This window comes from Equus quagga, chromosome 19, assembly GCF_021613505.1.
Source record: "Equus quagga isolate Etosha38 chromosome 19, UCLA_HA_Equagga_1.0, whole genome shotgun sequence".
NCBI classification, from domain to species: Eukaryota; Metazoa; Chordata; class Mammalia; order Perissodactyla; family Equidae; genus Equus; species Equus quagga.
The window spans coordinates 25,455,862-25,481,176 of NC_060285.1; the positions used below are offsets into that span (position 1 = coordinate 25,455,862).

Here is a 25,315-nt window from a genome sequence, read left to right on the forward strand (position 1 = left end):
AAACAGCGATTTTCCCACTGGGTAAAGAGCAGTGCTCCTGGGCACCTTTTTTCAACAAAAAAGTGATTATCAGTTTCCTAAGTACTGTGGTTCATTCTCAAATATGTGTGCCTACGTACATATTTACCTACCATAAGTTTCCATAGCTAGGAGTGTGATACACTATACCAACAAGATACCCTTAATTTCTACCACTTCTTTTAAGGTAGAGAACATCAGATGTGAAATTTCACTTCCTGTACAACAAAACTGACTTTAACTAGTACCACAGAACAGTAAACAATGCTCTTTTTTTTTTTTTTTTTTTTAACATTCTAATAACCCAGTATAGCTAAATAGGTCTTTCTCTCCTTCCAGATTTCTTTTAAGAAAACACATCTGGGTTGAAGCCTGATCAACAAAGATTCATTCAGAAACAAATTTTAATGTCTGATTTCTTAACATGTGAAAGGGGAGTATTAGAAAGCAGCCAAAGAAAGATCTTCAAATAACCGACCTATGTCTGTTCTTGTAGGCTGAAGGACCACAGAGAAGAGCAGGTGTTGAGGAGTTCCATTTGGAGTTCCATTGGGTTTTATAACATAGTAGTTACCATACTCTCCTGCTTTGGTGGAATTATCAAAGGACTTAGGTTACTGCAATCTCTGTATGAGTAACCCTTTCTGCTAATGTTTAGATTATTGCAATATTATTTAACAAATCACAACTGCTAATTTTAAGCACCTTTGACTTCTCTTTCCCACTGTTTAATTCCACGGTGACTTTCCACTTGTAAATCTCGCTCTCTGATGTCTAGATCAGCTTTAGTCAGAGCCAATATGTCACTGTTTTCCACATTGCCATGTCTACCTACCCTGGTGTCACCGGAATCATATTCTCATTTCCACCTGCATGTTCTGTCAACATCTCTAACTCGTTATATTCTCTTCGTACTAGACCTCTGTTATTTTTGCCTAACCAGTTCCATTTTCTCCTTCTTTTCTGCTATTTTTGTGGTAACTCAACCCAATTGTTCTTTGGAGAACCACTCTCCTTCCATTTAATACAGTCTTGGAGAGGCCTATCAGAGGTTCTCTCCCTGGAATTCAAATCTTGAGCTGAAAGTGGCAACACCTGAAGAAAGTGATTAAAGTTCATGACTCCAATGGCAAAGCCATAAGGGACTGCCCCGCAGTTCCTAGATCTCTGGCGCTCTCCTGATTCTTGTCCTTTCTGAGTTCTGGTTCTTCAGCTTTTTCTCTTTTCTATGAGCTACTCCATATCCTTTCAGTAACTGTTAGACCATTAATTGCTACCAGAAACCTTAAATTATACACCCCTGAAATGCTCTCCTTCCTCTAACTTCCCTGTTACTGTTAATGATACTACCATCCCCTGTCACCTTGGCTGAAAACGTCAAGTTCATTTTTATGCTTCCTCTTTCCTTGCTCTCCTCCAATCCATTGACAAGATTTGTAGACCCTAACTCTGCAGCATCCCTTGGTAGTTTTTCCTTTCTGCACCCATAGCCATCTCTCTAGTTCAGACCTACATTCCATCCAACTTGGAGAGACAGCATAGTGGAAATATCAGGGGCTTCAGATTCTCCCAACTCAAGCTTAAAATCTGGCTTTTCTACTTGTTAGCTACACTGCCGTGGACAAGCTAAGTCACTTCTCTGAGCCTTCATTTTTACATTTGTTAGTAATGCCTATCTCATAAGGTTATTATAAATATTAAATGAGATCGTATAGATAAAGTTCCTTATATAGTTTATGGCTTATAATTGGCATTCAGTTTAGCCACTGTTATTGTTGTCATCAACGTTACCAGCTTCTAATTGGTCCTTGCCTCCATTTCAATACTTTTGATACGGTAATGCCAGATAAATTTTCATATATATATATATTTTTAATTCATGTAAGTTCCTTAATTTGATAGCCTTGAAAATTTCCTTTAATAAATTAAATTCAGGCCCTTATTCCACATCAATTGAGGTCTTCCATGATACCTTCTACTATTCAAAACTCAGTCTGTGCTAGGGATAAACAGAACCACTGACTCTTCCGTGAACACACTTTGTCCTTTCTCTTCCACATTTCTTTACTCACTCTTTTATCTCTATATTCCTGTCAATTTCTGCCTGTTAGAATCTTAGTTGAGTAAATAAATGTAAAGTACTTAAAATAGTACCTGGCACATAGCAAGTGCTCCTCAGTAAATGTTACTTGCTGTTATTACCACTCAATGCCTATGAAATGCAATGCATGAGGGCAGGAGGGGAGGGGTGGGGGAAGGGGCAAAATTATATCTAATTGTTAAATAAGTGAAAATGAAAATCCTATGCATTCTGGGCTCCAGGAATATGAAGATGAATAAGATGTAACCGCTGTCCTCAAGGATCACAGTCTAGAAAGAAAACAGATACATAAATATGAGAATGCTATATATAGACTATGTACACGTAGGCACAGGGCCTGGCAAATCTCTCACACATAATTATTGTAATACATAATTTTAACTGTTGGGAGAAATTATCCTAGTTATTCTTCAAAGTCCATTTCAAATCCTTATTCAGCCATTTTCTCATCTTCCCAAACATGTGACCCTCCTACCCAAGCATATTGTACCTGTCTTAGAATATTTATCACTGTTTATACACTTGCTTTGTTTACCTTACTGAATTGTAAGCCTTAAGGCAAGAACTGTATCTTGCTCATGTTTAAATACTCTACGGTATATGGCACTATGTCCTGCACATTACAGGTGCTTCAATAAATACTTTTAAATTAGATAGCATTACCTTCAAGGGACTGCCCAATTATTTTATTTGACTTTTGTTGTGGTGAGCATTAATTATAAAGAGCCAAGTGTCTTTTCTATAGATTATCCATTCAGTTGTTCTTTTCCATTAGCAGGCAGTATTAATACCAGACCATATTTAGCACAACATCAATTACAAACATTAAACTATATCATGGTTTCTATGTTTCTACATTTCTCTGAGGTCAGTACTTTATTGAATGATAACTAATTCAATTCAGAAAGTCATTCTACTTCTTTTGAATGACTTTTCATGATTTTTTAGTATTTATGGATTATGCTATATGACTCACTCAAGCTTTAAAGAGTTATGCTACCTGGATTTACTTGCTGTTTCTTTTTTTCTTGTTTCTAAATAACTGACACTATTTTTCATTTGTCTTCTGTAGGTAAATGTGAATGTAAGGAACAGGTGTTAGGAAACTCCAAGGCATTCTGTGGAATGAAATATTCATATGGTGAGTTTAAAGTCCTTGAATGCTTCTGAGAATCTATTCAAACTAAGCACAAAGAGTATCTTAGGAAATGGGAGGCACAGTCTATGACATTTCAATAAATCAAAGCACTAGTCTTATATAATACTACCAGACACAGTATTCTGGCCTTGACCTAGATTTTCCTAATAGAGATGGTGTTGAATGACCTGGTGAGGGTAGGAGGCTCGGAGAACAAAGGCAAGGGTGTTCTACTATAAGGAGAAGAGGCAAACAACAAAAAGAAAAAAACATGACACATAACCTTTTCTTCTGGATGCTTCTTGTCTTAGTAATCTAAAAGAGAAGTCTCAAGTACTGTATGACATCAGTTATATGTGAAATCTAAAAAAGTCAAACTCATAAAAACAGAGAGTAAAATGGTAGTTACTAGAGGACGGGAGGTGGGAGAATAAGATAGATGTTATTTAAGGGCACAAACTTACAACCAGGCGTAAATAGGACCTAGAGATCTAATGCACAGTATAGTGAACATAGACAAAAATATTGTGTTATAATCATCAAACTTGCTAAGAAACTAGAATTTAATTATATCAACTACCACAAATAAAGGATAATTATATAACATGATAGAGGCGTGAATTATTGATACAACTGCAATCATATTACAATATATAAACGTATCAAGTTAACATGTTGAACACCTTAAATTTACACAATGGTATATGTCAAATATATTTCAATTAAAATTTTTTTAATTAAAAAATAATGTATCAATATTTTTAAAAATAAGTGAATAAAAATAAAAGGTGAAGTCTCTGGCCACTTAAATGCTTCCTGTGCCAGTTTATCATGTAGTAATACTAAGCAGAAATCAGTTTAAAGCAGTATTTCACAGTGATTAAGAGCTCAGGTTTGGGCTCAGACCTACATGGGTTTGCCTTCTGGTTTATTGGGTGGGTGACTTGACCTTTCCAGATTTCCTCATCTGTAAAATGGGGACGATGCTACTTTCCCAGTGAAATGAGATTTTTGAAAAGCACATAGCACATTCCCTTGCCCGTACCAGATGCTCAGTAAATGGTAGGGAGGAGGAAGAGGATACGTATTTGGGAGGCACTGAGACTAGCTATCTGCCTGAGTCTCTTATCTGCCATCTCAGTGTACTCTGTGCAACTCTACCTTTCAAATACCGGGAAAATACAGCATATCGACAAAGGAGAATGCCACTGCCCTTAGTAAAGGATGTCGGTAACCTCAAATTGTGAACGACTTTATGTTTACTATCAAATATATTAGACACCTTATCTTGCCAACATATTCTTGACTAGTGTCTGAGGCTTTTTATTGTTCCATAATTCATACAGCCTGAAATATGCATTACAATGAAGAGAAAACTTGAAGTCATGATTTCTGAAACCCAAGTGTTCAGGTTCTTGATAACATTGTATTTAATCTCATAAAAGAAAAAAAAATAAGTGTTAAAAACCTCATAAATTTTATCTAAAATTACAAGCATATTTCCCTCCTTTCACCTGCCAACTTGGCTAAATAATAGAAGAAAACTTTTGAAATCTATAGTGCCCAATAAAGAAAAGTCAGTTAGAAGGAATGGTATTTACTATCTAAAGCAAAAACACGACAGTTTAGTCCAAAGTCAGTCAGTTCAGTGGAAATATCAACTGGTTTTCATTAGCGCATAGATTTTGGTAGCTCTCTGACTGAATTTACAAATACCTGCATTGACATCTTTTAGTACATCTGTATTATTTTCTGCTTAAAGGAACTTGAATGCTCTTAATGTAATGAAATTCCTTCGTCTCATTCCATTCAATACACCTACAGACTTGGGGGAAAAAAGGTTTTCCCCTCCCTTTTCTCTGGCTTAATGGAAAAAAACTTGGTCCGTTTGATTATTCCTTTAGCAAATATTTATTGAGCTGCAGTGATGAATAGACAAAATCCCTGCTCTCTTTGAACTCACAGTCTTGTGGAAAAATAATAGTGAACATTTATTGAGCATTGGCCACATATGAGGCACTATGCTATGTATGCTTCATGCAATTATCTCATTGGGATTCTAGTCAAAACTCTACCTCTAACCAACCAGTCATGCAAACTTGAGCAGTTCATTCAATTTCTTAAGACTTGCTTCCTCATGCATAAAACAAGACTAGATGAGCTATTAAGACCCCTTAGAAGTCTAAAATTTGGCAATACTATAAAGATGGCTGCCTGACATATTCTCAGGATATGGGATCAGCCAGCTTAGGATTCTCTCATAACACACAATCTTCCATCAAGATATAGATGAGCCAGGAAGAACTTTCCTAATAATATAGAATATTGCATCCAATGTTCCTTAGGTCTACTTTCTTCCCCACCACAACTTATTCCACTACTTAATCCCCACCTACACCCATTTCATAGATGGAAGAGCATAGTAGACTCACAAGTCATATGGAATACTGGAGTTCTGCCATCATGTAGAAAGACAGCCTCCCTAACCCCAGTCAGCTTGCATTTTACACCAGGGGAAGAAGATTAAGTAATCAATAATATTATTTGATCTCTTTAGAATATGTGAAATATATTCTGGCAGTAACATTATGCTCTTTGTTGTAACATTATACACAGTCAGCCAGAAGAGTATAACATACTCGCAATCTAAATAAAAACCAGGATAACAATTCACTTCCTATACATCTTCTTTCTATTTAGATTTGATAGCTGAATGTGTTTAAGATTATATTTGCAGTAGGCAAATGCTGATATTCTCTTAGCATAGTGATACGGGAAGGAGTAGCAGTTGAAAACGTCTATGAAGGAAGAGTATAGTGAATATAGATAAATGAGATGAAGCCAGTGGAAAAATCAATGAGCCTAATGATTTTTAAAGCAAATTTTCACATTCTCATCATCATTAATTCCCTTTTCCATTGTACTCTGATACACATTATTTAAGTTGTTGCTCAAACTTTAAAAGCTGATATGAAATTCTGTGCATTTTAACTTTTGGAATTGTGTTGTCACAGTGCTGAAAATAAAGATTTTATCAGCTCATGATAAAGGATCTCATGCTGAAGTCAATGTGAAGATTAAAAAAGTCTTAAAATCTACCAAGTTGAAAATTTTACGAGGAAAGCGAACATTATATCCAGAGTCTTGGACTAACAGAGGCTGCACTTGTCCGATCCTCAATCCTGGTGAGCATTAGACTTTTCTAGCTTAATAACTCCTTTATCTCTGGTTTGCTGCTTGTCTCGCATTCTCTGAACTACGACCTAAATAAACTCAGCAATAGCATCTCTCCTTTTCACCATCTGAATTCTGGGGAAAATCCAGATGGAATTCTTTGAACTGACATCAAAAAATTATTTCTCTTCCATGTGCTCTATAAAAGTAAAATATTTTAAAATCCAGCAATATAATATTCTCTAAAATATCTCTATAATGTTCTTCTAAAAGAGAAGTCTCAGATTGATTCCAGCTGCCAGTAAGATAGAAAGCACTTCCATGAATTTATCTGCCACCAACATTTGATCTGAAAGCTAGGTCCTATTACGGTGCCCCGGGTAGACCTTGCTCCCAAAGGAAGTTCAAATGCAAAATTCCATCTGTGCAAATAATATTGAATTCATTTTTACTATTGCATGAGAAGCATCTGTTTCTCCTGGAAAGAAAACAACGCTCGAGTTCTCATCATCTTGTTTTTCATTAAATGATCATTCTGCTTTCAAATTAGAAACAGCAGAAGTTAACCAAAAACACTGTAGAATCTGAAGAGAAGCTTGGAATGGAGGGAAATTGCGCCTTAAAACATAATGGCAGAGGTAGAGACAAGCAAGCACGAGATTCTTACCTCTACACTCTACAGCTGCACTCTTCACACTGTCATAAGCTGCTTTTCCTCTATCTCTCTCACAAAATTTGAGGATGGGATTTAGATTTCTGATCATGGTATCTCCAGTACCTACCATTAGTATCCAAATAATAATAACATAGTGCCCAGACGGTAAGTTCTAGTAAAACAAACTAATAATTTTTTTTAAGTCCTCTGTATTCCCCTGTTCATGTAGTTGTCATCTGTGTCTTAATGGCATTGTTGAAACAGACCTATAATTTATGTTCTGAATCTAATTCCTGCCAAATATAAATCCAGGGAACCACAGTTATGTTAATAAGAAGTCGTTTGTGGTCTTCGATTAATAAATTTAAGAGAAACAAACAGATAACTGATAGAGAGACAGATAAAAACTATCAATAACATATCCCCCCAACCTAAACAATCTAAATAGTGACATAAAACTCTTGACTTTATTTCTACTGCTAGCTGATCTCTCACACCCTTACATGCCCCTTCAGTATTTTATCTTAATTAATTTAAATTTTAATAAAGAAAAAGAAAAAAAGACATTTTAAATAATGAATACATAGTATTCCAAAGAACAGATGAAGTCATCAGAATCTTGAATTTTGAATACAGGAAACAAAGAGACATTAAATTTAAGTTCTATTTCCCAATGATCTGTGTGTAGGGGCTCTTCCTATAAGCACTTTCTACTATCTTGGCAAAAGAATAAAAAAAAAAAGAAATCCGCTCAGTTTTTTAGTAAGACATTAAAAACGAAAGCTTTGACCATCTGAGCTACCCTCCAGGAAGTGAACTGTACTTCCTAATCAGGTTTCTGCCAACAGAGTCAAAGAATCAACTGAGTTCATCACAATTGAAAACATAAGCGCAATTATTCAAAGAATTCTTGAAAACATGTTTACTCGCTTTGAAGAAAAGATTGGAACCTGCCAAAGCAAAACCAGACACTGTTTCATTTTACTTTGTTTTTCCATTTTTACAAGTTCAGTAGCTGAGGCCAAAGAAAGCTGATAAGAAAATTCTGAAACCTTACACACCAACTTGCTTCCTTTGCTACTTTTGAAAGGGAGCAATCGAATTGGCATCCTTGCAATTTCATTCCAACATTCATACATACTTTTATTCATTTATCAATCATGTATTTTAGAATATCAAGACTAGCACTAAAGAATTATAGAGACCAGCCCCGTGACCTAGTGGTTAAGTTTGGCAGACTCTGCTTTGGTGACCGGGGTTCAGTTCCTAGGTGCAGACCTGCACAACTTGTCAGCAGCCATGCTGTGGTGGTGACCCACATACAAAAGAGAGGAAGCCTGACACAGATGTTAGCTTAGGGTGAATCCTCCTCAAGCAAAAAGTGGAAGGTTGGCAATAGATGTTAGCTCAGAGTGAATCTTCCTCAGCAAAAAAAAAAAAGAACTATATTTCTTTTTCTATGGATGCAAAATAAACTTTGTGGGGCTGGCCCTGTTGCTGAGTGGTTAAGTTCACACACTCCACTTCAGCAGCCCGGGGTTTGCTGGTTCAGATCTTGGGCGCAGACCTACACACTGCTCATCGAGCCATGCTGTGGCGGCATCCCACATAGAAGAACTAGAATGACTTACAACTAGGATATACAACTATGTACTGGGGCTTTGGGGAGAGAAAGAAAAAAGAGGGAGATTGGCAAAGGATGTTAGCTCAGAGCCAATCTTCCTCACCAAATTAATCAATAATTAAAAAATTTAAAAATAGGGGCCAGCCTGGTGGCGCAGCGGTTAAGTTCACACATTCCACTTCAGCAGCCCGGGGTTTGCCAGTTTGGATCCCGGGTGCAGACCTGGCACCGCTTGACACACCATGCTGTGGTAGGCATCCCATATAGAAAGTAGAGGAAGATGGGCACAGATGTTTCCTCAGGGCCAGTCTTCCTCAGTAAAAAGAGGAGGATTAGCAGCAGATGTTAGCTCAGGGCTAATCTTCCTCAAAAAAAAATTTTTTTAAATAAACTTGTGCCCTCAAACATGGAGCAAAGTAGATGTCAAAATCATAGAGATAGGAAAATAAAATGTAAATGCTAATAAGGGATGCAACAGATAACACTTTTCCACACTAATTTTTGGCATGATACTGTTCCATAATTTATGGATTTATTCAGTATCATTTTTGTTAGTTGAAGTTATATTTATGTTTTAAATTAATGCCAAACTCTTATAGTATTTGTTCTATTTATAATTTCAAAGTAAATTCATTTAACATACTAGACTTAACACTGAAGTTTCCTAAAAATCATTTATTGTATTTTTTATGGGATATTTTATTTTTTATTTATTTTTTTTTTTTGAGGAAGATTAGCCCTGAACTAACATCTGCTGCCAATCTCCCTCTTTTTGCTGAGGAAGACTGGCCTTGAGCTCACATCTGTGCCCATCTTCCTCTACTTTCTATGTGGGACGCCTGCCACAGCATGGCTTGCCAAGTGGTGCCATGTCCACATGTGGGATCCGAACCGGCGAACCCTGGGCTGCCGAAGCAGAACACGTGAACTTGACCAGTGCACCACCAGGCCAGCCCCTATTGTATTTTTTAAATGAGGTTTTTATTTTAGAAATAATACAAACAATCTTACAACCATTGTCTTTTAACTAGTCTGTTAATTAAATATTGGGATTCTTTTTCACGCAGCAGCTAAGGAGACCCTTTAAAGAATTTAAATAGCTCATAATCCATCTTATATTTGTGCCCTCTAGTGTTTGAAACCTCTCTATGCCATTATTTTCCTTTTATTTCTCTCTTTTTTTAAAACATCGTCATAGCTATTTTTAAGTTTAGGACTGATTTCTTTTAACAACATTTTAAATAACCGTTTTATTGCTATAGAAGCAATACATGTACACTTTAGAAATTTAGGAGAAAATTTAAAATTTCACATTTCTACCCCTGAGAGATCATCTTTGTTACCTTCTTAGTGCAAATCCTTCCAGATCTTTCTCTGTGCATGGATATATTGTATTTTTTTAACCAAAATGAAATCATAGTACATGCTTCATTCTGCAGCCCACTTTATTCAGTTAATGATCTTTACCTTCAATTTTAGTTTATTTTCACATAGTTTAACACTCAGACCATATTCCAATTTCCCAACTGATCCCAAATTGTCTCTTAGAGCTGGTTTGTCCTTGCCAGTATTCAATCCAGGATCACACATTATGTCTAGTTTTCAAGTCCCTCTAGTCTGTTTTATTCAAGCACAGCTCCTTTTTTATTGTTACTGGAGTAATTATTACTGTTGAGGAAACCAGGCCAGGTGGCCAATAGACGATCCTACTTTCTATATTTATCTAATCGGTTCCTCGTGGTGTCATTTAGCTTGTCCCTGTACTTTCTATATTTCCTGCCATCTCTAAAGAAAAAACTGGATTGGTTCAAGGTACACAGTTTGGTTAGGCTTCATTATAGATATTGCTGGGTACCTCGTGTTGAATCACATCGGAAGACGCGTGGTACCCAGATGACTCACCCTCAGTGTTGCTAAATTTGACCTTTGGGTTAGAGCGATGATGATCTGATCTCTCCATTGGGCAGCTTTGTCTTCCCATTTGAGACTAGAAAATAATGAGTGTGGTGTCGGTCACTGTACGAACATCCAGTTTCCCATTACCCGTTCATTTAATGATTTTGTCACCAATTGGTAATCCCTTCCTGAATCAATAATTTCATTAGAGTTTGAGAAATGATTTTTTTTAATTCCATCTTAATTCTCTTCACTTCTTAGCTGACATTCTTCTGTAAGGGGACTTTCTCTCCCAAGCCAGGCTCTTAGGTTACCATGAAATGCCGTTCCTATTGTCAAGGCAGGATAAACGCTAAGTTCTTTCACTTCAGTTTCGAATTTTCCAAGTGAGGAATGGTTTTAATAGCTGCCTCAAAAGATGACAAATTAATTTTTCTCTTGATTTTTCTTTCAGAATTACGAGAATTATTTGTCATTTTGGAATTATGGATTTTTGTTGACTCAGTGTGTTTCAATACGCACAATTATACTTCTTGGCGCTCAAATTATCACAACTTTGACAAGTTAAAACCCCTTCTTGCTAGCTCCTGTGTCCTTCTAAAAGGATCCCCATTAATTTGTGGAAGCTTTCTTGCTTTTTAGCACAATAAGATGTCCTATGCCTGCCTTGTATCTTCCTGCCCTGGACCCAAAATAAGCCATTCTCCAAGAAACCTTGTTTTGTTTTGTTTTTAGTGACACCTGTTATTAGAGACCACAGGATGTTTGTTATAGGTGTTCATTACTACTGGGATGACGTTTTTTCTAGGTCATTTCAGTGAATGAATAAGAATATGTGTATTAAGCTATGAGTTTAAATTAACATTTTCAATTGAATCCTAATATCTAGTGTTTTCCCTTAATTTGAGTTTTAAAGTATATGTCTCTTCACCTTATATTGGAAACTTTTTTTTTAAAGATTGGCCCTAACATCTGTTGCCAATATTTTTTTTCTTCTTCTTCTCCCCAAAGCACCCCCGTACATAATTGTATATACTAATCATAGGTCTGTGTAATTCTGCTGTGTGGGATGCTGCCTCAGCATGGCTTGATGAGTGGTACTAGGTCCATGCCCAGGATCCAAACTGACGAAACCCTGGGCCACCAAAGCGGAGTGCACCAACTTAACCACTTGGCCACAAGGCCAGCCCCTGGAAACTTTTCTTTTATAAATGTAATTTCTTATTTGCTCTATCCTATAATATTAAAGAAAATTGTTTCAAAATACCAATAATTGATATTACTACAAGCATCTCCTGAGGGAGATTATCATATTTCTTTTTATTAATGTATAGATAATCAGACTGTCCTTTCATTATTTGTTAGCCAAAATTTTTTATTTGAAACCTGAAAAGAATTTTGAATTACAAAGTCAGCCCCAGGTTCTGGTCAGTTCTCACCATTATTTATTTATTTATTTATTTATTTATTTACTTATTTATTTTTGGGAAGATTGGCCCTGAGCTAACGTCTGCCGCCAATCCTCCTCTTTTTGCTGAGGAAGATTGGCCCTGAGCTAACATCCGTGCTCATCTTCCTCTATTTTATATGTGGCTCGCCTGCCACAGCATGGCTTGATAAGCAATGCTAGGTCCATGCCCAGGATCCAAACCAGCGAACCCCAGGCCACTGAAGCAGAGCGAGCAAACTTAATCGCTATGCCACTGGGCCAGCCCTTCATCATTATTTTTTTAGTGTATGACAAACAAGCATCCTATATTCCAAAAACGCTTTGACTTTACATAGAAATATGTGTTATTTTGTATAATCGAAGGCTCTCTTTCAAGGTGTTTTCCCAATTGGTTGTTTCACTTTTATAAAACCTTCTTAACATACGCTACCATACATAGTGAATCTCCAAGAAATACTGACTTATAGCCTCATGCTAAGCGCCCGCAGAAGCCTCGCTTCTTTCCCGTGAAGGGTGGCGTTGTGCCGAGTAAAAGTTCTACAGACAGGCAGACCTGAGCGGAAGTCAGCACTGCTCCTTCCCGGGAGACACCGAGCAAGTCTCTTAATCTTTCTGGGCCTCAGTGTCCTCATTTGGAAAAGAAGAAGAAAAATAACCCCTACTGCATAGGGTTACTTTCAAGAGTAAAAGAGCTAATACACGTCAAGCACTCAGCACATAGTAAATGCGTGTTGAATGTCAGCTCTTATTGCCAGCGACTCCCTGTCTCAGCCACGAATACGCGAAACTGCTGCAGCCTTCCATGAATTATGATACTATACAGCCCCTAATTTTGTTCTCTTTTAGGTTTGGAGTACCTGGTAGCAGGACATGAGGATGTAAGAACAGGCAAACTAGTCGTGAATATGAAAAGTTTTGTCCAGCACTGGAAACCTTCTCTTGGAAGAAAAGTCATGGATATTTTAAAAAGAGAGTGCAAGTATCGATAAAGGTGGATAGCGCATAATGGCACTTCTCTGTGTACAAAACACAAACTGAATGGAAAAGAGACCTCAAAAATGAAACTGGAATTCTTTTTAAGTGCCAAAATGTATAGAAATGTTCCAATGCATGGGCCTTGTCTAGCCTATCTGTTTTGGGCCCATGTTTAAATACAATCTGTTTCATAAAGAGGAATGAAAAATCCGAAGCTGATACCTGTTTTCTATGGGACTGATTCTGAAATTCATAACTATTAAGAATATTTTAATAGCAGTATAATATTTAGCAGTAATCCGTTAAGGGCAATACATCTAACAAGGATTCCCTCAGCTTCAGATGTTTTACTTACATTTGTGCTACTTAAAGTAATTAATGAGATTTTTAAGGAACCCCCAACCCTACTATCAGAAAAGGTATTTCTTAAAAAGAGCCTTCTTTTGCGTGATGTGCGCGAACTTTGGTCTGTTGGGTGTTAAATGGACCCTTTCCACATGTAAATAGTATTTCCTTGTATAAAGCACTTTAATGCCCATCACTTGTGTTGTGAAAGTTTGGAGACTGCTGTTGACAGAAAGAAAAGAAAAGGTGTGTAAGAAAACCTACTGAAACAGAAGCACTGCCACTACGTGTGGACAAAAGTGACCGCATAAAGGAAGTCCTACTATTTAACTCTGAACGCTTGGAGAAGCTATGTGAAGATGCAACCTTAAAGGAGAATATGTTTGCATGAAGTCTCAGCTTCAGGCTAGAGGTTAGATTCCAGAGATACTGGCCAAGATGAAACTTTTTAAAAAAATCTAAACAAGAAGAGACTTTAAAATAAGAGAAAGAAATCATAAGTGTAGAAATATGCTTTGATAAAGAGGAAATGGACTTTAAATTTTAAAAAGCTCATTTATTTGCAATGCACTTGTGTACACTTCAAAAATTATTGTAGACACAGAATTTGTTTTATTTTTGTGTTTAGTATTTAAACCTGAATATTGAAACAGTTTCCTCCTTGTCTTTATTAACAGTATATGGTCATTATATTTACTCATTTTTTTACACAATATATTTGATAGTTCACCAAATTACAGGTTTTTGGTATTATTCATCTTCTTTACCCATGCATAACCACTATAAACACAGGTTCTTCTGTACTTGAATATACAAAACAGGAACCACCGTGCCATAAGATTGACTTCACATACAGAACACATTTTTTTCCTGAGGTCCTGTGGACTTGCGAAAGATATATATATATATTGCTCTGTTAATTTTTTTATATTTCATATATGTAATAAAGGAATGCGACCTCCTGATTTTTGTCTCATTTCCTGATCAACTCTTTCAATGATGCTAAAGGTTACCTTCTCTTAATGAAGGAACTCAAATCTAATTCCTTAAATTAAGAAAATCAAACAAGGGCCTGCTATTTCCACTCTGTTACTCTGGGGTTTGGGGATGGGGTAGAAGCTAATTCAGACGGGTTTTGTTTCTGTAGCTTTTGGACATGAACTTTTTTCATCAGGCGCATTGCATTTTTTAGATTACATTTACTTTTCAACTAATTTAGAAAGTAATAAATGTTCATTGTTGAAAATACAGAAAAGTGTAATGGGAAAAAATACCTATATTCCAGCCGTCCTATGATAACAGCTGTTAACGTTTTAGTGTCTATGCTGCTTAGACTGTTTTCCATGCATATACTTACCTTTTATAGAATTGGAATTATACTACATACTCTTAGGAAATCTGCTTTTATCACCTGTAGCATGTATCTCAGCTTCTTACCTACTCCTATCTTATCCTGGTAGGTGGAACACTATCTAGTAGGTTATCATTTACAAGCAACTTATAAGATATGTGGGTAAGTATGTCATACCAAGAAAAACATCTGCAATACATCAAATACAGGATTTTCTTAAGTTTCAGAATTGCCAAGTTGCCTTCTTTCCAATTTTACTTTATTTAATATTACTATTACCTTTTAAAAAGAAGGATACAAATAATGTCTGCTTTTTAAAAAAGTAGACAGATGTCCATAACATATTAGTAAATGAAAAAAAAATGCAAAACAATATATATATTATTAGCCCCCAACCCAAAAACACATTTATAATATGTACAGTGTTTTAAAAGGCCTGAAAGCTAGACTACAGTAGTATTTGCCCCTGTAGGGGAAAGAAGGAGCGAGATCTTCCCTTTAATTCTGCATATATCTGTATTGCTTGACTTTCTTTCATTGAGCATATACTACTTTTGTAACCTATTTTTTAAAATAATGAACATTTAACCAATTGACTTTAAAGTATGTTCAAGCAAAAACATAACTAAAAGTTTAATTTTAGCTAGGTTACCAAATCGTGGGACCCTTATGTGTCTTCCCAGTCCTCTTTGACCAGAATCTTCTTCCTTAACTGCTCTTTCAAAACCTTTTCTTGGCAACCTTCCAAAAAATAGGTCATTGTTATCATCATTTCTTAACGTCTTGATTCTCAAAACACTTGCAGCCCTTCCACTGCAGTTTTAATTTCTTATGAGCATCGTTTGGATTCCAAAGTGAAAAAAAAAAAGGAAAGACGTGAAAGAAACCCTGTGTTCCCCATTTGTAAAAGTAAAAAGTAAACAACAACATGGAGTGGGAGCTAGCTGCCTCGTGACCCCATTCCCATTGCATCATTCCATCATTCTGCCACACTTCTATATACACTTTCTCCTTCTTGGCATCTTTCAAAATAACATCTCGGTACCAAGGCAACAGGTCAAATAAAACTTCCATCTATGGCTTCATATGAACCTGAACACTTCTTCAAGAGCTGGTGGGAAAGTCTCTGCCCCCAGAGCTTTGCTCCTTATACCTCTGGGCTTTATGAGTCAGCTGATTAGTTGCATAATCTCCACATATGCATCTGTATTATTTGCCTGAGGCCAACCCAGTCTATGCCTTCTTATTACATCACTTTCTCCATAGAGGAATGTTACTAATATTTAGTATTTGATGCAATGGAAATTCTCAATAACAGGATAATCTTTTAATAGTGTCCGCTAAATGAGGTCAAATCTGTGGGGAAGTGACCACGAGTCCAAAAAGCAGTGTCCATCTGGCTATATTAAACAGAAAGCAAGGCCTATTATGGGTAAATATAGTTCTTTGGGACGCTTTGAGTTCTTGCAAAACAAATCCTTTTCTGAATGACCAGAGACTTATCAACTCTGAAGGGTGGGAAAAAGAACCTTGAAAATTCCTTGTGCTGGCTGCCCCTTTGCCACTCCCCTGAACGCCTGAGAACAAGAAGCCTGAGCACGGCCTCCGCTGCTGAGTTTTGTCAGAGGTCCCAGACTGAATTGCTTTTGTGTTCATTGTTTCAATGATAAGCAGTCCCCTAACTTAACTTTATCAAAGAGCCAAAGTTACTCAAGACTTATTTCCCACAGTTTAGAAGGAAAATATTTATGAACAACGTGAATTTTACAAGGGAGATTGGTATGATAAAAAGGAGTAGAAGCAGAGGGCTGTGTCTTACATGATTGATGTTTTCTTAAGTCAGAGAACAGTTGGTCTGAGATTACCTTCTGAAAAATGATGCCCTTGTCCCTGCTTTTCTACACTTTTACCAAAGGGAGTTAATCACTTTACTTTTTGAGCATTACTGACTGTGTTTGAGGCCTGCAGCTTTTTAAATGACAAATTCCCGGATTTATTATCAGTCAGCTCATATATGCTGAATAACAACAACAACAACAAAGCAGAATGTTAGTCATGAGAAAGAAAGAAGTCTGTACTCGGACAAATAGATATTTTCAAAATGTGAGATGCATGTTCTATACAAAGAGAGTCTTAATACATCTTTGGTTTCTTAATATGGAGTCACAGGTGGGTGACCATGTTCCAAAGTGTGATTATTAGTAATGAATTAATTTATAAATTGAAGAATATCCAAGATTTATTAGGAATGATCAAATCATAGCTCACCTATCCGAATAAAGGGGAACAACAGTCAGGCAGGGAAGCGTGCTTCCCAGAAAGGAAAATAATCACCATCAGCAAATTTTCATCAACGATCTGCCCAGAAACTCTCTGGACACCTCCTTCTCAGCCAGGATACCATCAAGGACTTCAAACTTGGTGAATGAAAATTAAGAAAGATAATAATATCAATAGCAATCAATAGTTAAGAGTTTACTACAAGATAGGCACTTTTCTAAGTACTTTACATGGATGAATCTCGTTTGACCCTCCTAAGCACCCCTGAAGTGTGTGTCATTATTATCTCCATTTCCCAGATGAGGAAACTGAGACACAGCGAGACCGAATTCTCCAAGGACACTCAGCTGTTAATTGTGGAGACTGGATTTGAACCCAAGCATTCCAATTTGCAGAGTTCCTATTTCAACCACTAAAAGGGGATTCTGGCATTGAGAAAGGAATCCATGTGAGGTGATGGCAACTGCACCATTTTCCTCCTTGGCTTTTTCTTTTAGATAGTAGTTGAGGGAAGAGCACTGAAGATCAGTATTTCTCCCCGTTCTCCTTCTCCAAATTATAAGGTATTCTATTATTCCGCTCTGCGATTACATAATTTTCTACTGGCTTTCTCATTGTTACATTGCCATTAGAGTAACACTACTTACCACAATTTATACTAAGATGAAATAGTAAGAGTCCATTTTTTACCTTTGCTCTTTTCCTCTTGGTCTGGTTTTCTGAGCTCTATTTAGGCATAAGGTCCACTTTTGCATTTATCAATAATGGCCCTGAATGAACCGTGAAATTCTACAGCATTCCAATTCTCTCAGCTCTAGCTTTTGCTGTATAGAGCAATTCTGCTTGCAAGACAAATGAAAAGGAATCACACCAGGGAGATGCAAAGAAATAGGAAAAAATAGAAAATGTAGGCACTTTGTTAACCAAGAAGAGAGAGCAAAAGGCAGGAAGTAAGGGATAAAGATATAAGAGAATAAAGGAAAGCAACAGCTGGAAAAGAAACCAGGTGGTTTGTTCTAGTAAGATTATGCAAAATATTCCAAAGTGGAACATACTCAGTCACCCAATTCTTCCACTGCTAGATACCATGATTTATGCAAGATATTTCTGAATATTTATTACATGATTTTTCCATCCAACTCTCTTGCTGCTAGCTGTGTATGAGGAGCCAGAAAAGATAAAGATAGAGCAACAGAGAAACTTTAGGTAATGGTAATTAGGAAACCAATTGGCTTTGCCATGTATTGAAACAGAATTTTAAATTTATCTTTTTACAAAGTACATAGTTAACAAAACACTTAATATCAGTAAGCATTGCCTAAGAGTATTTTTCAATATGCGTACTCATCATAATAATGGTTATCACTTTTACCCTTACTATGTGCCAGGTGCTGTGCTAAACTTTACAAGACTTCCCTCCTCAGATCTCACATAATAACCTTGTGAAGTTGGCACTGTTATTAGGTGCAAACTGAGAGCGAGAGGGTTAAGAGACTTGTCCAAGGTCACAAAACACCTAAGTGGCAACGCTAAGATTTGAACCTTGATTTACTTACCTTTAGGACCCATACTTTTCGATTCTATGATCTGCTGAAGCCTCTAACCAATGATTCTCAAATAGTGTGCATAAAAATCAGCAGACATGGCTGTTAAAATGCAGAGTCCCTGGCCCCTACCTCAGAACATCTTTCAAAAGGTCTGGTGGGGACCAGGGATGGACATTTTAACAAGCACCAGTGGTGACTCATACAGGTGGTCTATACACAAGATTTTGAGAAACACTGCTTTACCTCTTACAGAATAGTCTCAATAAAGTCATAGAATTATTCATTACTTCTGTTTCTGCAAATGTATCTCCCTCTGGTCATAAATCTACTTGGCCTTCATCACGAATGTTATTTCATGAATTACTGAACGTTTATTACTGTTAGGGTTATCCAGGAACTAAAATGGTAGAGAAGGGGAATTGAAAGGATATCCCTCCAGCTATTATATGCTCTACTTCCTAACCTGGTCTTACACAGAATTGTGAAATATCTAAATTTGTCTTTGATATCTCAGCTCTTCGCTCCACTTTGGGCAATCTCCTCCCGGGTGCTCGTTGGCCTCATTTCTCTCGGAGTCCACATGAAGATGCTATGCAAAACTCTAAACTCCCAACTTTCCCTCAAGCCTTAAATGGTATACTCATCAAGATGTTACTCTTGACCAAGAGACTGATAGATTGATAAGATAAAATAAATCATTCTAATGAGATACTTCCTCATTTTCCCACTTCTCTCTCTCTCTCCCTAACACAATGCTGTATTTGCCCAAGTAAACCATGCGTGTCGGCAAAAAACTTTTAATGGGTGATTCTTATCATGGGAACTTCAGGCACTGATGGTAGGCCAGTGGAGGAGATATTTTTGGTCAGCTGTGCCTTTCAATGCCTCATAAATCAGGCTGCTGAGGCAGCCTCCTAGTTTCCCTCTGGGCAATGCCAGTCCTGTTCACACACTCAATAATACCCCACTGAGAGGCTTAAGAAGTAAAGAGAAATGTGAAAAAGCAGTGACATTGGGAAAGGAAAGTATGGGGGACTGCCTCCATTACCCTCTCTCGGAAATGAGGATCCAGCCACAAATATAATAATAATCCACACAGACTTCACATTTTTCTTTCGCATTCCTGTAAATGAGAAATAAAATCCAGGATAACATTTTCCTTGATAGGTATGGGGAGAAAAATCAAGGAAATGTACACAACTTGCATCATAGCTAATGGAATTCCTTAACCTCAGAAACACTCACGTGACACACACGTGTGTGCTCCAACCTTTTTGCATGAAGACTTGCCCAGCAGTGACCTTCAGCAGCCTAGAGAGCTTTTTATAACAATTGAGAACACACAACTGGATATTTTTATCAGCGTGTTCTCTGCCTTTGATAAACGTCATACTAAGCAGTTTGAAGCAAAAACACGGTGAATACATTGTTTTAAATGCAGTATTCGTAAGTACACTTAATTAGCATCCTCCAAAATTTTACAGGTTTCACCAAACGCCTCAAGAAAGAAGACTAAGTTAGGAAAAGACCTTCCAAGTTTTCCCTTGTCCCTAACTGTTATCCTACTAAGATTAGGTAAAAGCTATTTGAGAAGTCGTGTTTAATGCCTCATATGGGCCATCGTTGATTTTTCAGGACTCCAATTAATATCTTTATGAAACGTGTTTTCCTTTTTTAAGCAGAATATAAAATAACACGTGTAAAAACACAACAATACCCTACAACATGAAGAGTTCTTTATAATCTATTTTTATGGCAATAAATAGATGCTTGCCCTTTCTCACTCTCCCATGGAGTAGGTAAATTCCTTACTGAAGCAGCATGATTTACAGAAGGGATGAGCAGGACCAGCATTTTCAAAGTGCCAAACACCATCACAATCATTATCTCAATTAACGCTCAGAACAACCTTTTGAAGTAGGTCTTATTATCTCATTCTACAGATGAGAAACGTGAGATTAAGAGGAGTAAAGGAACTTGCCCAGGGCCAGTAGCTAGAATTCAAAACAAGGGTCTGTCTTATTCCAAATCCTATGCTTGTTCAACTGCATAATGCTGCTTTAAGCCTCTGAGTTCCTGTCTCAGCAATGTTTGTTGGATTGTAGATCTTCATCCATTAACCGGTATTTCTTATGACCCTCCTATACAGGGGTCAATGTTCTGGGCCCTGGGGATATAGCTGTGAACAGAACAAAACCGCTACTCTCATAGAGCTTACATTCTAGTGGGGGAGGAGCTTCAGAAGATAGCTGCAATAACCCCTCCTCTTTATCCACATTGTAGGGCTTCTTTATCAAGCACTCAATGCCCTAAATGATTTAAGAGAAACATTCTTTTTCCATCTCTAAATGGGAAATTTAACGCAATAGAACCCATCGTCTTGGTTATATTGAACACTGTTTTCCCCAAGAAGAAATGAAAGCCATAAATGACTAAATTCCTCAGAAAAGCAAGCTGTTGTAATTGGCTAATGACCACAAAGCAGGCATTTTTTGAGTTACACTAAATGCCCGGCGGGAAGCAGCAGAATTCTTCCTCCCATCTCCCATTATGGAGATGACGAGGTCCTGCTCTGTGCACTGCTCATTAATTTTCCTGTTGGCTTTAAAGATTTACAACAGCTTTGTCTGACACTCGTGTGTGAGAAACACAGGGATCCCCGTGTGCCCAAGCCATGGTTCACTGGCCAACTTTGCTCCCCACAAGCCTGCTTGGGGCTCATCTCTAGCTCAAAACATTCACTTGCGCCTATGAGAAATAACAGTGACCATAATAGAAAAAGAAATTCTAGGCATTCTTTCAAGTCATTGGGAAGTTCCAGCACATTCCAGCTGCGAAAGAATTCAAGTTCCTCCACTCATGTCAAAGCTCCAACACCATCCTTGTGTGCTTTGTCCATTTAGTGGACGAAGGCCTAGTAATTAACGCTACAAATTCTCTGCCTGCCTTTTTCATCACGAACCACAAGCTGATTCTATAAGGAGGTTAATCTGGGATTTGGTAAATTATTCTCAGGCTTTGGGCAATGACATTTCAGAAGTCTGAAGATTTTCAACATAAAGCATTGCTATTTCAGAGCACTGAGACAATGGTTTGTGATCTGGAGATTTTTGCAGAATATTTTATTCCTTAAGCTTTAGAAATCCACATCTATGACTACTTACAGCTGTTATAAGAAGTCTTCATTCCTTTCAAGGTCCCAAAAGCCAAGTGTTCCTAAGTCCTTTTCTAGGCACAACTGCCTCCTCCAAGTCACCCTCGTTTGAATTTCCCCTACAAATTTCACTCTCACCTGTGATTCTATTTAGGAAGACTCTCTTCCTGCTTACCTCCTAATACTTTGCCTATTTCTTCCTCTATAAAGGAAAGGAGAAGAATAAACAGAAAAGTAACAGAAGTTGCTCCAATTTTTCTTAAGGCAAAGAAAAAATTCTCCCAGCATTAAGAAGTGTCCCTGAGTAGCTTCAACAGTACAAATTTAGGCTACTGTTACCAGGTGTCCAAATGATCACATGGCAGGGGTAATTATCACACTCTGCAAAGAGAAACCATTTCTTCAGTGTGCCACAGATTCAGTACGTATTTCCTTTGATGTAGCCTGCGTGTGCCCTCATTTCAATAATTGAGAGAGGGAAGAGGGAGAAGACCAACACAATTCAAACACTAGCAGATAGATGTCCAATCGGGGAGATTCTACAAACAAGCAACAGTACGTCACACTGGGAGAAGCGCTATTAATGAACTACAAATTAGTCGTGCTAGGGAAGCCCTGAATGAGAGATGGGGGAAGGCATTACTGAGGAGGTGATTTGAATTGGGTCTATCAGCAACTTCTCAGCTTTTGGATTTCACTGCGCAGAGGTGAAAGACTCTACATTGTGATTTACAATGACTGTGATGACTCCGATTCCCAGAGTCCCCTGAAATCCAAATATTGTTGTCACTGAGATCTGCTTCGTATGCATTATCTTCACAACAGCTTGATGCTAACCTCTGAGGCAGATGCTGTTATTATTCCCATTGACACGTGAGGAAAAGGAAACTCGGTAAGCAACTAGGCCATTGTGTTACAGGTTGTAAGTGACAGAGTGAGAGTACAAACCCAGATCTGAGCCCCAGAGTCCGTGATGTTGGTCATCATGCTACAGCATTTCTTCTTAACACAAGCTTTCCCAGTCTGCAGAGGCAGCCAACTGCTCTGGCTCTTCCTGAATCTCTCTCCTCCTTGTGGTCCTCTCCATCATTTGCCAGAGGGACTCAGGAATTGAGTCCTGAGACTCCCTACCTTCCTGGATAACTTCCTACAGCTAGGCACCATCATCAACAAGAGATTCAGCATCTCCATTCTCTCCTCCCTACTAAGGCTGAGAAATGATGACTACTCTACAATCTTTAAAAAGAAGACATTGCTGAGTGTAGGCGATGCTGTCATCACAGCCCCATTCCCTAAGAGTATACTGTATAGAACAGGTATGGGTGGTACTCTGACTGCCTGAAAAGGAGACCAAACATCTTAGATGGCAATCATAGCAGTTCTACTTCCAGACCACCACCTTAGAAGGAGGGAAAGTAACAATTCATAATAATATATTGACTCATGTTCACATTTTGTTAGTCTATTCTCTTCCGTTAGAATGTATAAGGTTTCTGAGGGCAGGGATCACATCTGTTGTGTTCACATCGTATCCTTGTGCATACCATAATACCTGGCATGTATAGTAGGTGCTCAGAAAATATTTGTCAGTGAACAAATAGGTGATATCTCCAAATGAGAAAAGCATATCCAACCACTCCCTTTTCACTATTTATTCAATCATTCGACATTTATTGAGCAGCTGCTGCAAAAACCAGCATAATGCAGTAGTTAAATACCCAGAATCTAGACCCTGATTGCCTGGATTCAAATACTAGTTCTGTCACTTACCAGCTGTGTGACCCTGGGCTAGCCAACTAATCTTTCTGTATTTTAGTTTCCCAATCTGTACAATGGGGGACATAATAGTACCTATCTCACAGGGTTTTGTGAGGATGGAGTGAATTAATACAGGTAAAATATTTAGAAGAGCACCTGGCATATAATAAATACTGGGTGTTTGCTCTTATGATGAGGATGATATATCAGCCTTCAGGACATGGGGACACAACAGTGAAGAAGTCAGACAGGCCCCTACGTGCATGCAGCTTACATTCTAGTAGAAGAAACAAGCCATAAACCTATAAACAAATCAGTAAAATAATTTCAAATAGTTTAAAACACTAGGAAGGAAATAACGCTTCCCTGGTGTACAGAAACTGACACCGAGGCGGAGTTTAGCATGCCAAATGTTTACTAAGGAGAGTCCTTGGGCTCAACATCTGTGGATGGGAAAGGAAGCGGAAGGGGGCAGAGGGAGCAGCAGCACGAGAAAGCAGGCCAACGACAGCCTCAGCCCACCCCATGAGGAACACTGGTGTGCAACGACTCTTCAGAGTTGTTCCGAGCTGGGCTGAGGTGACCGACCCTTAGATACTCCACTGGATGAGGGTCACTCTAGGAAGGGGTGTGGTCTTGCTCTCTGCAGCTGAAGCAATCCCTAAAGGGGCGGACAGCCGAAGACTGTCTGCCAACAGCACTCAGAGTAGCGGGGGACAGCAGTGCCTCCACCGAGGGGAGATACAGCGGCACAACATGGTATATGCGCCACCTAGCCAAGATGATGGTGGGGCCAGTGGCTACCTAAAATAAAGCGATCACGGAAGGCCTCTCTAGGCAGATAATATTTAGGCTGATCACTACAGGGTGAGGAGGCAACAGCCATATAAATTGACGGAAGAAAGCTTTCTTACTAAAAGAAATAGTCGGTATGTGTCCCCCAGGTCAGACCAAATTGGGAGTGTTCGAAGCGCAAACAGCAAGACCAGTGAGGCCAGAAAGTGATATAAAATGAGGGCTGAAGAGGCAGGCAGGGGCCACAACATGAGAACCTTGCAGGCGTTTGGATTTTATTCTAGATAATGATGAGCAGCAATGGAAGAAAGTGGCAGGGTCCGATTTACTCTTTTAGAAGCTCCCTCTGGCTGATATGTGAGGAATGGATGGAAGAAAAGACAAAAGTGAAAGCAGAGAGACCAATTAAGATTACTGAAGTTTTCCAAACAAGAGATGGTGTGTGGATGAAGATAGAGAAAAGTGGCTCTATTTATATGCAATACTAGGTAGGAAACCCCAGAGGGCTTACTAATGGCTTAAATGTGGAAGGTGAAGGAGAGGAGAATCAAGAACGACTCCTAGTTTCTTGGCTTGAACAACTAGAAGAATAATGGTATCATTTACTGAGATGGGAAAAGGCAGATTTAGGGATGAAAATAAAGAGTTTCATCTTAGATTTTTTTAGTTTGAGATGCCTAATACACATTGAGTGGAGATGCAAGTAGTCAGCTGGATATACAAGTCTGGAGCACAAAAGAAGGGAGATCAAAGGCTAAAGGTTTATATTTGGGAGTCACAGGTAAACAGACGATATGTTGGTTTGCTATTGCCACATAACCATTCCCAACATTCAGTGGCATAAAACAACAATAACTTATTTTTGCTCACATCTGCAGATTATCTGGAGTTCAATCTAGGCATCTCTGCTTCTATCTGCAGGTCTGTGGCTCAGGTGGGTGGCTCTACATATATGTCTCTCATCCTCCTGGGACCAGCAGGCCAGCCAGGCAATGGCAGAGCCTCAAGAGGACAAGAGGAAACATGCAAGGCCATGAGGAAGTCCTAGGAAATG

At 38.1% G+C, this 25,315-nt stretch overlaps 1 protein-coding gene across 3 annotated transcripts in view; it reads left to right on the forward strand.

The window, feature by feature from the left end:
• The window catches only part of NTN4 (netrin 4), a 111,618-nt gene extending 97,277 nt beyond the window's left edge, over positions 1-14,341 (forward strand). For all 3 annotated transcript variants that reach the window (XM_046646467.1, XM_046646465.1, XM_046646466.1), the window contains exons 8-10: positions 3,192-3,260; positions 6,272-6,442; positions 12,903-14,341. In XM_046646467.1, the coding sequence (XP_046502423.1) occupies positions 3,192-3,260; positions 6,272-6,442; positions 12,903-13,045 (383 nt within the window). In that variant the 3' untranslated portion in view covers positions 13,046-14,341. The remainder of the gene's footprint in view (positions 1-3,191; positions 3,261-6,271; positions 6,443-12,902) is intronic.
• Positions 14,342-25,315: the final 10,974 nt, after the last annotated feature.